The sequence below is a fragment of the Cricetulus griseus genome, chromosome 2, assembly GCF_003668045.3.
Source record: "Cricetulus griseus strain 17A/GY chromosome 2, alternate assembly CriGri-PICRH-1.0, whole genome shotgun sequence".
Classification (NCBI taxonomy): domain Eukaryota; kingdom Metazoa; phylum Chordata; class Mammalia; order Rodentia; family Cricetidae; genus Cricetulus; species Cricetulus griseus.
In genome coordinates, this window is record NC_048595.1 from 35,856,483 (window position 1) to 35,872,315 (window position 15,833).

General features: G+C 40.2%; 1 protein-coding gene across 1 annotated transcript in view; it reads right to left on the reverse strand.

The window, feature by feature from the left end:
- The window catches only part of Ipp (intracisternal A particle-promoted polypeptide), a 31,410-nt gene extending 16,005 nt beyond the window's left edge, over window positions 1–15,405 (reverse strand). The window contains exons 1-5 of the mRNA XM_027402551.2: window positions 15,363–15,405; window positions 12,146–12,476; window positions 8,256–8,687; window positions 5,865–6,020; window positions 3,723–3,890 (exon numbers count right to left, since the gene is read on the reverse strand). Coding sequence (XP_027258352.1) covers window positions 3,723–3,890; window positions 5,865–6,020; window positions 8,256–8,687; window positions 12,146–12,437 — 1,048 coding nt within the window. The 5' untranslated portion in view covers window positions 12,438–12,476; window positions 15,363–15,405. The remainder of the gene's footprint in view (window positions 1–3,722; window positions 3,891–5,864; window positions 6,021–8,255; window positions 8,688–12,145; window positions 12,477–15,362) is intronic.
- Between the last annotated feature and the right edge of the window lie 428 nt (window positions 15,406–15,833).

Below are 15,833 nucleotides of genomic sequence, written 5' to 3' on the forward strand. Positions count from 1 at the left end.
CAGTTATGGGTATACCTGCACAATAAAAACTGACAATGCTCCAGCATATGTCTCCACAAAATTGGAACAATTTTTCAAATATTATAACATAAAGCATGTTACGGTATACCACACAATCCTTCAGGACAAGCAGTGGTTGAGAGATCTAATAGAACACTTAAGGAGATGCTCAATAGACAGGCTTGGAAGTCTAAACCCCCCAAACATAGATTGCATAATGCTTTATTAACACTAAACTTTCTTAATGCCAATGAGAAAGGACAAACAGCTGCAGAAAGACACTGGACTACGGAGAAAACTGCTGAACTGAATCAGCTGGTATACTTCAAAGATGTACTAACCTCTGTATGGAAACCAGGACATGTGTTACTTTGGGGTAAGGGTTTTGCATTGATTTCCACAGGAGAAGAAAAACTTTGGATACCATCAAAGTTGATCAAGATTCGAGTGGAAAAGGAAAAACCTCTCGACCAGGAGAAATGACAGGTATTCTACTAAGGTATATCTTATAAACTAAATAGAAACCTCCTAAAGGAAAGGGAAGTGTTTTGCTTTTATCTTCACAGGAAAACTCATCTCCAGAAGGCAAAGAACACTCCATGGGTAGATACTTAAGAAGAGAAGGTAGCTATAACCATCAAACAAAAGGAACCTGCCATATGGTAAACTTTATAGCTGTCTCTCAGAGAACTCTATTTCTCTTTTTTAGTCCCTATTCAATTAAACCAATGCTGGATTTAGAGGTGGATTTGACTTTCCTCCTCTAAAATCCAAGCACGTTATTTAACTAAACTTTAGAGTTTCTGTATTGTATCAAGAAGCCAATTGATGTAATACAGAATAAAAGAAGAATTTGGGGACTGTCTTTGTCTTTTCTTGGATCTTTCTTTCAAGGTGTACACCCTCTCATAATTGTTATGCTCCCATGGTTGCATTCCCCAGCATGTGTACATACACATGCAAACATTTCTCTGCTAACTGTTTATGTTTGAGTCCCACACAGCCAATGAAGACCTGCCTGACAGCAATCCCTGGACACCCTGGAAAGAAAATGGGCCACACCTCCTTGACTGCACTGGATCCAACTTGCTCCATTTCAACTGACACTCCCGCTAGAACTTCGGGTACTGACTTCAATCAAGTTGAAGATTTCAAGGGAGATCTTCAATCAAGCGAATCCCATCTAACATGGACTCGATACAATCCATTCAAGACTTTCATTGTACTAACATTTTCTTCCTACAGGACCCCCACAAGGCTATCGTCGTCCCATTTCAGCAGGAAGTAACTTGGAGGATGCTATGCCCTCTTTCCTCATTGTTGTCAGTTAGGATAGTGTATATACCTAGTTAGGAATAGCTTCCTATTGTTTATGGTTGGGATTGGACGGAGGTGTTCAGGTTTGGACACCTCTTTCAGATGACTTTAGGGTTTAGTTAAAATAGATAGTTAGGATGTGACATAAGCAGATTGTTATGTCTTCTTATATTTCACCTTTATGATTGTTAATTTTGGAAACTTTACATTGTTAAGTCTTAATCCTCTTTTAAACTAAAAGGGGAATTGTAGGGGAAGCTATAGCCATGCCTAGTTAGGGGCTGGCTACAGGTGTGTCTGACCATGCCTTCAAGGGCGTGGTCAGGGTGATGTATGGTGAGAGTTTCAGGTGGCTGGGTTTCACTTCCGGATTTCCTTTTTGGCTTGCTGTACAGACTGCTGCTGTGCCGGGTGCCTGGGTCGCTTTTCCCTATTCAATACCCTTATATCTCTACTTGGCTCCATGTTGGTAATTTTCCACTTTACCCCAGTGCTAGGACTAAAGGCGTGTGCCACCACTGCCTGCCCAGTTAGGGTTTTTTTTGTTTTTTGTTTTTTGTTTTTTTTTGGTTCTTCGAGATAGAAGGTTTCTCTGTGTCTTTGGAGGCTGTCCTAGAACTTGCTCTTGTAGACCAGGCTGGTCTCAACCTCACAGAGATCCGCCTGCCTCTGCTTCCCGAGTGCTGGGACTATAGCTGTGCACCATCAATGCCTGGCTTCAGTTAGGGTTTTTATTGCTAGGATAAAACACCATGACCATAAGCAACTTGGAGAGGAAAGGGTTTATTTAGTTAATCTCACAGTTTCTAGTCCATCATTGAGGAAGTCAGGGCAGGAGCTGATGCATAAGCCATAGGGGAATGCTGCTTATTGGCTTAATACTCATGGCATGCTCAGCCTGCTTTCCTTAAGCACCCAGGATCACCTGCCAGGGGTGGCACCACCCACAGTGTGATTGGCCCTCCCACATCAACCACCAATTAGGAAAATGCCCCACAAGCTTCCCTGCAAGCCAATACAGTGGAGGTATTTTCTCAATTAAGATACTTTCTTTCCCAATGATCTTATCTTGTGTCAAGTTGCACTAGCCAGCACACTGGGAACTCAGGTTCTTAGGTCATGTGGTAACCACCCTTATCTCCTGAGTCATCTTGCTGGCCCTAAACTAAGATTATTTAATAGAGTCAAAGTAATTAAGATAGTGACAGATAAAAAAACTAAAAAACATGACATTCCAGGATATGTCAAAGTTACTACAGAACAATGGCGAATAAGCCTTTTATGCTAGCTGTGATAACTGGTTATATATGTGGGAGGAAAAAAAAGAAAGCCATTTCTTATTGCCTATTATCCATAAAATCTCAATTCCAGGTTTATTACATACATAAATGTAATAACAAAACTTTATTTTAAAAAAAGGTATATAAGACATGAGTTTTGAATAAGAGTTTCTCAAAATAAATGAACTTATTAAAAAAATAAGGGGGGGCTGGAGAGATGGCTCAGGGGTTAAGAACACTGACCGATCTCCCTGAGGCCCTGAGTTCAATTCCCAGCAACCACATGGTGCCTCACAAACATCTATATTGAGATCTGATGCCCTCTACCCACCTGAAGGCAGACATGCAGGCAGAACATTGTATACATGATAAATAAAAAATAAAGTCATAAAAAAAGAAAAAGAAAAAGAAGCCTGGTGGTGGTGGTGGCGGGTGGCAACGCATGCCTTTAATCCCAGCACTTGGAAGGTGGATGCTGGTGGATCTCTGAGACCAGCCTGGTCTACAGAGTGAGTCCGAAGACAGCTGGGGATACACAGAGAAACCCTGTCTCACAAACAAACAACAACAAAAAAGAGAATAGGACAATAACATGATTAGATTCATAATGTAAGAGTAAACTTTAGATATAATAACAGAAACATAAGATTTGGGTATTATAATGTTGAAGAAGATATATCTACATAAATACAGATGAACTGGCTATATTCATGAAAGAAAGACAACATGGAATGACTGAAGCTTTGAGGGGGGGTGCTTTAGCTCAGTGGTAGTGGTTGCCTTACATACATGAGGCCCTAGGATCAATTACTCAGTACTGAAGGAACAAAAAAGCATGTTAAAAGCTTTGTTCTTACCCACCAGGCAAATCATCATCACTGTCCAGTATATGGAAAGTCATGGCAGGAAAACACAGATTTTGGTGTAGAATGTTAAATATGAAGTATATATTGGCATACAAGCCAGTTCAAAGTGATAGTTACTATATTTTATGAGTAAATAATTTTTCCTTGAAAACACCTCACAGAGAGGGGAGGAAACGAAAGAGGATGAAGACCAAAGTACGTGAAATATACAATGTAGCCAAGTAGATTAAGGAGAGAAATGAAATATTTTTATTGTTACCTCCAATGGCATAGACCATCCCTCCCAAAACTGCTACTCCAAGACCACATCGAGCCTGATGAAGCGAAGATACAGTGGTCCAGTACTGGCTAAAGGTATCAAAACGTTCTACACAGCTGAGGGCTCTGCTATCACTCCAACGGCCCCCCTGCAAGCGTGTATATCCACCTAAACAGAGAAGGGAAAAATATATGGCAAACCACTTATTGATAAATATAAAAATGGCAGTAATAAAGAAAATATTGGGGCCCTATATCAAACATTCAGATATCTCAGTTCCTGTCACCTCTATAAAAATAGTATATAAAATATGTAACTCTCGATTATGCCAAGCCCTGGAAAATTATGGATTACATGCAATGAGGTTAGCCTCAATATTTTACCACATCTCTCAGTTATAATAGAAGACTATATAAAATATAAAACTAAGCAATATTCTTTATAGAGTTTCATTATCACTTTTTATGTCTCAATTAAAAATAGTGCACTAATGGGGCTAGAGAGATGGCTCGGTGGTTAAGCGCATTAGCTGTTCTTCCAGTGGACCTCGGTTCAATTCCCAGCATCCATATGGCAGCTCATAGCTGTTTGTAACTCCAGTTGCAGGGACCTGAACCCTCACACAGACACACATGCAGGCAAAACACCAATGCACATAAAATAAAAATAAATGAATAACTGTTTTTAAAAATCAGTGCATTGAGGAGATGGTGAGATTGCTCAGTGGTTGTGTGCATGTTATTGCAAAGGACTAGGAAACACCTGTAATTCCAGGGATCTGATACTCTCTTTTGGAGTTTGCAGGCACCTATACTCACATATGCACATTTCCACACAGAGATACACACATATAGACACATAATTAAAAATAAAAAATAAGAGTCGGGAGATGGTGGCGCACGCCTTTAATCTCAGCACTTGGGAGGCAGAGGCAGACAGATCACTGTGAGTTTGAAACCAGCCTGGTCTATAAGAGCAAGTTCCAGGACAGCCTCCAAAGCCACAGAGAAACCCTGTCTCAAAAAATAAAATAAAATAAAATAAAATAAAATAAAATATAAGCCAAGTGGAATGGCGCATGCCTTTAGTTCCAGAACTCGGGGTGGGGGGGGGTTATTTCATCTTAGCCACCAACTGGCTCACAGATGACCATATAACCCAATGCACATCCTGTGAACCCTAGAAGGACTCTGGGTTTGTAGCCCTAGAACTCTGGCCCAGACACATGCCTGACTGGATCAGATTCTCCCAAGAATTCCTTTGGGCTCTTTTCTGTTGCCAGGGACAAACACTTTCAGTTTTAAGAAGAGTTGTGTACTCTCTTTAGTACTGGAGACCTTGCTGATACCCAGCAAAAATGGCCTTGCACCACAGTCTTCCCGACATATTGCTTTTGGAACTTCTTTTCCCAGCATGCTTCCAGAGAAGCCAAGATGGCAGAAAGAGAGTCCTCTGATATTTTTAAGGATCATGCTACCTAAAACACTATGAACAGTTCAAATTTTTTAGATCTATTTCCCTTTCTTTTCACTTGAATTTTAGATCTTTAATCAATTTATTTATTTAGGTTTGTTCTTTTTTTAAAGATAGTGTCATACTGTAGCCTAGGTTGACCCAGAAACCATTATGTAACCCAAGCTGGCTTTGAATTCACAGCATTCCTGCCTCAGCCTAGGAATTCCAGACTTGTAGGCATGAAACATTATGCCTGGCAAATTTTAACTTTTACAAAAATGTTTCTTGTTTTGGTGAAATAGCTCAGCAGGTAAAGGCAACTGGTGTCCAGCCTGATGACCTGAGTTTAATCCCTACAAAGTGGGAGGAGAAAATTAATTCCCATGAATTATCCTTTCATATCCACTCACATACTATGATCCACGTATGTGCATACACACAATAAATAAGTAAATAAATCAGTCATTTGATGGTAATTAGGTAGAGACCAAAGATTTAGAACATTGAATGAAATGTTGAATGAGAAGCTATTAAGTTTTAAATTATGCAAATTCAATTTACTGGTTTTAAGCCTAAATATGAAATTAAATATGCTTTGATAGATTTGCATATTAGTAAGACCTACATAGTAATAACAGCAAACTGTTAAAAAGTTCTTATCCTGAAAATAATTTCAGAGTTTCTTACCTACTGCATACAGGTATTTTCTTGCTTTCTTCCGAGGTCGAACTTTGGATGTCTGCAGAAAACTACAAAACTTGTTCTCTTTGGGAGACTTGCTGACCTCACAATATTCTTTCAAAAGTGTTTGCAATGCAACTCGAAGATTAAAATCAGATACTCCTACACAGTATTTAAAAAAACAATGTTTTAAAAGACTTTTAGATATTACTGAAAAGACACATTTCCTGGTCAGTCAAAGTCAGGACAAACTGTTAATCCCAGCACTGAGTGGATCTCTTCAAGTTCCAGGCCAGCCTGTTCTAAACAGTGAGACCCAATCTCAAACAAACAAACAAACAAACAAAAAAACAAAGAACAAAAAACATCAACTAAAAAGAACAGGGAAAATACCCTCCTCACTGATGTTGGAGAGAGGGCTAAGGGAGTGTACTGCTCTTGTAGTTTGGTTGCCACTTTATAATTTCAGCTCAAAGAGATCCACATCCATGGGCACTCAGACCCTGAAGGCATCCAAACTCACATGCACATACCTGCACACATAGACATTATTTAAGATAAAATAAATCCTTCAATCCCAGCACTTGGGAGGCAAAGGCAGGCGAATCTCTGTGAGTTTGAGGTCAACCTGGTCTACAGCGTGAGTTCCAGTAGAGACTCCAAAGCTACACAGAGAAACCCTGTCTCGAAAAAAAAAAAAAACAAAAAAAGTCACAAGCTTTTTTCATAAACTCTAATAACAAAAATAAAATACATTTATATTATAAACCTTCAAAAATGATAACACAAAGAAACGAAAATCTTTTAAATTTTTATAATTAATTTTACTTATGAGTATGGATGTTTTGTCTGCATGCATGTCTGTGCACCATGTATGTATGCCTGTCTACAAAATTGGTGTTCCAATTCTCACTTTGTTTCCTTAGCACTGCATCTCCTATACTCCTGTTTCATAAAATTTATGTTTTCAAGTAACTATTGTCTGAATTTCAAGATGAAAGTGTTTCTGCTTATGCCTAATCTGCACCCCTCCAACCCCACCCCAACTCCCCACCCACCCAGGCTGAATTCTTCAATTTCTTTCTCTTCTTTTCCCTGGGATCTACTTCAATAGATGCTATTATTTTTGTATCTTGTTTACATGGCCTCCTTATTCAAACCATGCTCTGACAAAGAGCTAATTCTCCCTCTCACTCTTTTTATCTTAGTACAATTACTTTGTATTCTGCAGTTTAAAATTTGAGTAAGACATGTCTTATTCTCACTGTCTTTCTAGTTTGAAACATGAGGGTTGTGGAATAAAGCCTTACTAGGGCTCATATCCTTACTTCGGATCAAACCTAGTACCACATCTGTGCTGAGCAAAGCCTCCACTGAGCTCTACCCCAACCAAGATCTGTGTTGATTATTTTATTTCTCATCTTCCTCTGCTTTGCTCTTTGATTATTCATTCTTCCTCCAAATTATCCATTGATTAGCTGGGTGTGGTGGTGGACTCCTTTAATCCCAGCACTTGGGAGGCAGAGGGGGCAGATCTCTATGTCCCTTACTAGTTCTTTATGAAAATCGGAAAACACTGCTCTTTCAGAGAAGACAAAATATACAGGTTGACTAATAGAACACTGGTTGACTTTCATCTCAAGTACACCACCTCATCTAAGTATGTTGAGCAGAAGCAACCTACCCAACCATACCCAAAGGATTTTTAGGAAATGCTCCTCATGTCATCAAAATACTTTGTTTCTAAACTGTTGATGGCAGTGCCCACCTATAATCCTAGCACTTGGGAGATAGAGACAGGAGGATCAGAAATTCCAGGTCATCCTTGATTACATAATGAGATTAAGGCCAGCCTGGGCTACTTACGACCTTATCTCAAAAGGAGGGTGGAGTGGAGGGATGGAACAGGGGTTAGGAGCACTGGCTGTTCTTCCAAAGGAACTAGATTTGATTTCCAGCACCCACATGGCAGTTCACAACTGTCTGTAACCCCTGTTCCAGGAGATCAGGTATGTTTTTCTGGCTTCCAAAGGCACAGACATAGGCAACACACACACACACACACACCAGTTTGAAAAAAGATGACTCTCAAATGATACTTAAAACTATTCAGGGTCAAGCCAGGCTTTGGTGATGCATGCCTTTAATCCCAGCACTCGGGAGGCAGAGGCAGGCGATCTCTGTGAGTTCAAGGCCAGCCTGGTCTACAAGAGCTAGTTCCAAGATAGGCTCCAATGCCACAGAGAAAAACCAAAAAAAAAAAAAAAAAAGAACAACTGAGGAAGACACCTGAGGTCAACCTCTGGCCTTTAAGTGCATGCACTTCTACAGACACACACACACACAATTAAAAAATTTCAGAGATCAACTAACCGATATACATAGTACAAAAGTTACCTTCTATGTACTTTAAAAGCCTCTGAGATGGTAATAGAGGAAATCGAATTGGATCTAACACTTCTACCACATGCTTTCTTCTCTTTCCCAGGTCTTTCAGAATCCACTGCATTGCAGCTAAGAAGACTTGGTACTCATCTTCAATGCTAAGCTCCTCACTTCGTAAAATTTTGATCAGCTGATCTTTTGTAAGTGCCAGGAACTCTTCTCCACTATGAACCTCCAAGAAATGGACATGAATATAGTTTTCTGTAAATTCCAAAAGATCATGGCAGGCAATTTGCTCAGAGAACTGAAAGAGTCCAATGCAGTTCTGTGGATCAATTTGTCCTTTCAGAAATTCACAGCAAAGATTAACAACTTCAGTCAACTGTAGCATGTCTGCTGCAACAATCAACTCCTGAACATTATTCACAGCTATGTTCACTAGTCCTAAGGAAATAGGAAGATAAACTAGTCAATAAATCAGAACAAACATTTGGCTTAATATTTTACTTGCCTCCAATGATAGTTTAATTTTTGCACAGTAGAAACTAAGTAAACAGGACATATGAAAAACATTTAAATGACAATGATATTTAACATTCATGGAACAACTAGGCCCAGTACGGAGGTGCATGTCTATAATCTACCAGCTCTTGGGAGGCAGAGACAAGAAACTCTCTGTGAGTTCAAGGCCAGCGTGGCCTACAAAGCTAGTTCCAGGATAGACTCCAAAGCTACACAAAGAAACCCTGACTCGGAAAAAGAAACAAAACAAAACACCCAACAACATTTATGGAACAACTATAATAAATCAGTCACAGTTTTAATTGCTTTACACTCATTTAACATTCACTATAATCCTGGCTAGTAGATATAAATTTTCTTATTATTGTAGTAAGTAAACAGAATTAGGGAGTTTAAATAACTCTTCTCCAAATTATATAACAGAAAGGCTGGAAAGATGACTAAGCAGTAACAGCATTTGTGGCTCGTGTAGATGACCCAGGATTCAGTTCCTATCACCTACAGGACAACTCATAGTGGCCTATAACTTCAGTTCCCATAGGAATCAAAAGCCCTCTCTGGCCATCGCAGGCATTGCACATATGTGATGCACATATATTCATGCAGGTAAAAACTCTTACACAGAACATAAAAATGAGTAACTCTTTAAAAATGTTTTGAAGCCAGGCAGTGGTGGTGCACGCCTTTCATCCCAAGCACTGGGAAGACAGAGGCAGGCGGATCTCTGTGAGTTTGAGGCCAGCCTGGTCTACAGAGTGAGTTCCGGGACAGGCTCCAAAGCTACACAGAGAAATCCTGTCTTGAAGAGAAAAAAAAAAGTTTTGAAAAAACTGTTTGACTTAGTAAGTTGCAGATTAGAGGCGTACATTAAAGCCAACACTTTACTTGCTTGTTGAGACAAAGTCTCACTATATGGAGCAAGTTGGCTTCCAACTCCCAGTCTTCTTGTCTCTGCATTCAGGGTGCTGGGATTAAAGGAGTGCACACTACATCCAGGTAAAATTCATACTTTTAACATAGATTATATGCAATTAACAAACCTACTGAGGTACTGGGGAGGGGAGAGAAAGAAATATTTACTATATTCATTTATAATAAAATGTCATACTGTGTTAGTTTTTAATGAGTCCTAATCAAGGATCTATAACACATGAGAGACTACTAAACATTTTCACTAAATATTTGGATTTCTTCCCCCAAAGACTCCATGTTCATTTTCTTTTCTAAGACAGGGTCTCAGACTCACTGTGTAGCTGAGGATGACCTTCAGTTCCTAATTCTTCTCCTTCTACTTCCCAACTGGGATTGTAATTATGTGAAGTCATACTCAGCTTCACTTTCATACTTTATGTAATAACTTTGGAGGACATCAAATAGGTAATTATATTTAAGGTAGTAGAAACACTATAATTCTCTTACCTAATAAACTTGCCATCCAGTCCTGTGCTTTTTTAAAATTTGTATTTATTTGATTTCATATGCACGTGTTTTGCCTGCATGTATGTCTGTGTGAAGGTGTTGGATCTCCTAGAATGGGGAGTCACAGGTAGCTGGGATCTGGCATGTAGATGCTGGGAATTGAACCTGGGTCCTCTGGATGAGTAGCCAGTGCTCTTAACTAGTGAGCCATCTCTCCAGCTTTTATCCCTTTTAAGGTAGATCTCTGTGAGTTTCAGGCCAGCCTGGTCTACAAGAGCTAGTTCCAGGACAGCCTCAAAAGCCACAGAGAAACCCTGTCTCAACCCTGCACCCCCCCCCCAGCAAAAAAAGAGTTTGTGGACAACCTAGAGCCTTGCACATAATAGATAAGCACTTTATCACTAAGCTATACCTCCAATGTTTTTAAATTTTTTATTTTATTTTATTTCTTTAGATAGGGTTTTACTGTAGTCCTGGCTGACCTGGAACTTGTTATGTAGACCAGGCTGCCCTTGAACTCAGAGAGATTCTCCTGCCTCTGCTTCCTGAGTGCTGGGATTAAAGGTGTGTACCACCATATCTGGCCACCTCCAGCCTTTTATAACAACCACTGCATCAAATTATTTGTCCCAGATTTATTTTTCTTGGTTCTATTTATAAAATTTGACATGGACATAGTGGCACATGCCTTTAATCCCAGCACTTAGGAGGCAGAGGCAGGCTGATCTCTGAGTTCGAGGCCAGTCTGGTCTACAAATCAAGTTCCAGGACAGCCAGGCTGTTACAGAGAAACCAATTCTTGGGTGAAGAGAATTATATATGTATATACACACACATATATATGTATGCATGGCTTGCCTTCTCTATTCCCAATGATCTAATCAAACTAGATGTTCAAAAAATTATTTGAGTTAATAACTAAAAGAATTAAAGTTACAGGAAGAGTATTTTGAATACAAATTTAGGTTTAAAAGTATAAGATCATAGGATCCAGCAATGGGATATATATATATATATATATATATATATATATATATATATAGGCTGCAGAAGAAATTTTATCATTGCTTTCTGAAAATTTCCAAGAAAAAATACAAGAAAACAAATCATTTTGTATTTTCTTAAAGTTAAAAATATTTATTTTATGTATGTGTGTGTGTGAATGTATCTATTACACCATGGACATACAAGTGGAGGTCAGAAGAGGTCATTGGATCCTCTGGAACTAGAACTACAGTTGGTTTTGAGGGGTTATATAGTTGCTGGGAACCACCCCTGGATCCTCTGAAAGAACAGTAAGTGCTGTTAACCATGGGGCCATTTCTCCAGCCTCAAACAGCAAGTATTTAAAAAGCAAAATACTTTATTGGGTCATGTAAATATTTTCCCCCACCTCAACCTGTGTGTACATGCAAATCACCACACCACGAATGAAGGTCAGAGAACAACTTCCTGGAGTCAGTTCTCTTCTTCCACCACACGGATTCCAGGGATTAAACTCAGGTCATGAGGCTCAGTAGTAAGTACCTCTACCCACTGAGCCATCTGACTAGATCCCTCTGCATAACTTCTTAAGGGGAACTAGTAGATTGTCAAAACTAGAACAAATAAAGTACTTGTTTCTGTTTTTTTTTTTTTTTTTCTAACTGTAAAATTAAATTAAGGGCTGGAGAGATGACTCGGAAGTTAAAAGTACTTGCTGCATTTCCCGAAGACATGGCTTCCGTCCCCAGCACATATATATGGTGGCTCGTAACTATCTATAATTCCAATTCTAGGAGATTCAATGCCTTCTTCTGGTCTTTATGGGTGTTACAAACAAGTGAAACACTTCTACACATACAGGCAAAACATTGATTCATATAAAATAAGAATAAATACACCTTTACAAATAAACTTATGTAAGTTACTTTGGTCATGATATTTTATCACAGCAACAGAAAACTAATACATGGATATACCTGTGTAAATGAAATCTAGAAGTAACTGAAAAATTCCAGCTTCAATTCCTAGAATCTGTACAACATCTTTTGAAGACTCTTTCATTCCTCCAGCGAACAATGCTGCGAAGTATGGACTACTGGCAGCTAGAACCAGCCGATGAACTTGAAAGGTTTCCTTCCCAACTTGTAGCTGTACATCACAGAAATGCTGTCCATTTCTCATTCTGTTGATTTGGGCCAAGATGAGCTCAGCATGCTTATCAGAGGAAAATGAACTATCACCAGCCTTGGCACACTCTTCCTTAGACATGATGATCACAGTTTAGCCAAAGAGACTGTTGCCCATTATCTGTAAGATCAAACAACATATCTTTTTGTTAGTATATTTTCTATTCACATACAGATGAAACATTCTCTATCATTTATTTAGGATCATAAAACATACCAAACAAATAAGGGCTAAACTGTATGGTATGACTTGTAATACACTTCCTGGTAGTGGAATGTGTACACCAAAGGATGCTTCACAGAAGAAATAAGCACTAAATCGGGCACTAAATGATAAAGAACAGTAAGGTATGAAGAATGGTCATAAACCCCTCCTTGGGTAAAGAGATAAAGGTGCGAAGGCAGAAGTTGGATTGCTACAGCGGAGAAGTAGAAATCTTAAACAGGATGAACTTTTTGTTTGTTTTTTGTTTTTGAGACAGGATTTCTGTGTGTAGCCCTGGCTGTTCTGGAACTCACTCTGTAGACCAGGTTGGCCTCAAACTCACAGAGATTCCCCTGCCTCTGGCTCGAGAGTGCTGGGATTAAAGGAGTGCGCCACCACTGCTTGGCTGGCAGGACGAACTTCTAAAAATCAACTGTGACCAGCCCAAATGTCTGCTTAAAATCTTTCAATCTGTATGCTTCCCTTAACATACAAAGCCTTTGTGGATTTTTGTCATAACCCAAGACTCTGTTCAAATACAGCTTTTCCAGACAACCATTTCTGTTTCTCTCTCCTTTAGACTTGTGGCCATCCTAATCTTACCTATGTTAAACCTTGTTAGATACCTCTTCCATCTTAATCCTGGCTCACACACATACACAAAGTTCTTTAAAAAATAGTCCTTTTGTAGCAGGAAATAGCTTCTGTTAACATAGGATCAGTCTGCAACATTTATCAGCATTTCAAATGTTGTGACATAAGAAATAATAAAAAGCTTAGGTGTTTGTTTTGAGACAAGGGTCTCAAACGTATAATGACTCTGCTATCCTCTGACACCATAGTACCAGGATTGCAGGCATGTGCTCAATTGTTAGCTTCTTCACAAATTATGCCAAACCGTACCTTTTTTTCTTGTTTTTGTTTTTTAATACAGGGTCTCACCATATAGCCTTGGCCAGACTGGAACTCACTATGTAGACCAGACTGCCCTTAAACTAAAAAAGATCCATCTGCTTCTGTCTCCTGAGTGCTGGGATTAAAGTTCTATGCCACCATGCCTCATCCTCAATTGCAATTTTTATAACTAAAAGATGAGAAGAAAAAAATGATCTCTGAGGTCACAGAAAAGGAAACAATCAGAATCCCCCCAGCACTATATTGACAGTCTAATATTTATTTATTCTAAGCCTAGGGTTGTTCCCACCATATCATATTGCATAGCAATTATCAAACCGGGTTGTGGAGAATGGAACCCAAGTACAGAAACTTCAACCTAAATCTTTATGGGTTTAACAAAAAAATGTCAATAGTCATTTCAGAACTCCCGGGCTCTTCAAGTAGGCATGAAATAGGAGAGAACAAAACTCCAATCTTTTTAGCATTTCTTATGTCACAAACAAAATTGGAGATAAGCAATGTGACAGATTGCAATGAGAATCAAAGGGATAAACTCAAGTTACTGAATAAAGAAAACATGTATTCTTATAGGATAGGCAGATAAAGTAGAGGAAATTTTAAGATGATTAAGGTCTTGTAATTTAGGTATGAAGGGAAACTAGTAATAAAATTGCCAGAACTGTTGTAAGATGACATCTTTTAAAGATTAGTTCATGGGGCTGGAGAGATGGGTCATCGATTGAGAGCACTGGCTTCCCTTCCAGAGGACCCCAGTTCAATTCCCAGCATCCACGTGGCAGCTCACAACTGTTTCAGTTCTAGGACTTCTGACACAGACATACATATTGGCAAAACACAAATGAACACAAAATAAAAAAAAATTGTTCGGTATATAGCTTTCAGTCAAAATTATCAGTAAAAACAGGCTGGCGTTGGGTGTGGCAGTGAAGAGGCAGGCAAATCTCTTAGTTCCAGGCCAGCCAAAACTACATAGTGACACCTTGTCTTAATTACAATGAAACTGATAATCATGACTATCTAGAAACTGAGAGGCTTGAAGGGGGCCACTAAAATTTCACTTCAGCATGAACAGGATGCCAACATCTTACAAACAAGTCTATTTCCCTCATGTAGAAATTCAACCTGTAGATGTTACTAAACATGGCATGGCTGTCAGTTTTGTGTTTTGTATTCTCCCTGGTAGTAGATTTTGAACCCCTGAGGTGTGATGCCAGGTTTCCTACATTTGTCTCTTACTCAAGGTAACAAAGCACAGCCACTAAGTCAAAATGCCTATTACAAAAAACAGTTAACTGAATATTCACTCTGGCAGTGGAAAGCCGAAATGTTTGCTCCCAGTAAACGCTGAGTCTATCCCATTGCTGAGTCTAACGATGGACACGATCTGAGGAATTAAAGAGGACCTATGTTTTGGTGGCCTCGATTTTCCTCTCAAAAGCATCTGAAAGTTGATTGCATAAGGTGGCCAAAAGTCCAGTTGAGCATCAAAACAACTTAGACTCTTTGTGCTTGAGTTGGAGGCTGTGGCTAGAGTTCTTCCTAAACTGACCGACACTGAAGGCAGAAAATCAACTCTGTGCTACTGACAACGCAAGCAGGTAAGGCATTTTAGACCACAAAGCAGGCAGAAATCAGGGACAGCAGCCGGCTTTGGGCTTCACAGGTGGGGGTGGGGAAGAGCAGAGGCCGCCGCGCTGGAGATGGGAGGAAGCTGCGCGACGGCGACAACACTTGGACGGTCGGAGGGCCTCTGGAGATGGCAGGAGGAAAGCCGAGGAGAAGTGCGGTCCAAAGCACCAGTCACTCGCATCTTCCCGGTCCGGTGAGCCAGACACAAGGAAGCTCCCAACCCTGTGAGAAACACCGGACGCACGCCCTGCTTACCCGCCGCGTCCCTTCCCGCCGGCGCCCTCAGAGGCTCTGAGCGCGCAGCCGCGGCGGGCAGCCAGGGGGCGGGGACAGCTTGTAGTGACTGGCGGCTGCGACAGCTGAAAGCGCAGCCTCTACGCCTGTGAGGGGGACCGTCTACTGCGCATGCTCGGCACAGCCGCAGGCACTGTAGACACCGGTAACCAATCTGTCGCTGCTGCTGCTGCTGCTGCTGCTGCTGCTGCAAGCCTCCCTCATGCCTTGGGCTAGTGGGCTCCCCTAGTCCGTTCCATGCACATTTTCTGTTCTTGAGGTGTCCCAGGCCAGTCATCGATCTCGGCGTTGAGGAAAAACAAGTGCACGGTGTTGCTTCTCTACCCGTTTTATTGGATCATTTCCTGGGCCTCTGTTTGACAGACTCCTGCCTATTTTGAGAGAAGGACTCAAAACGCCCAGTTCCTTTTCAGTGTGGATCACCATAATGCG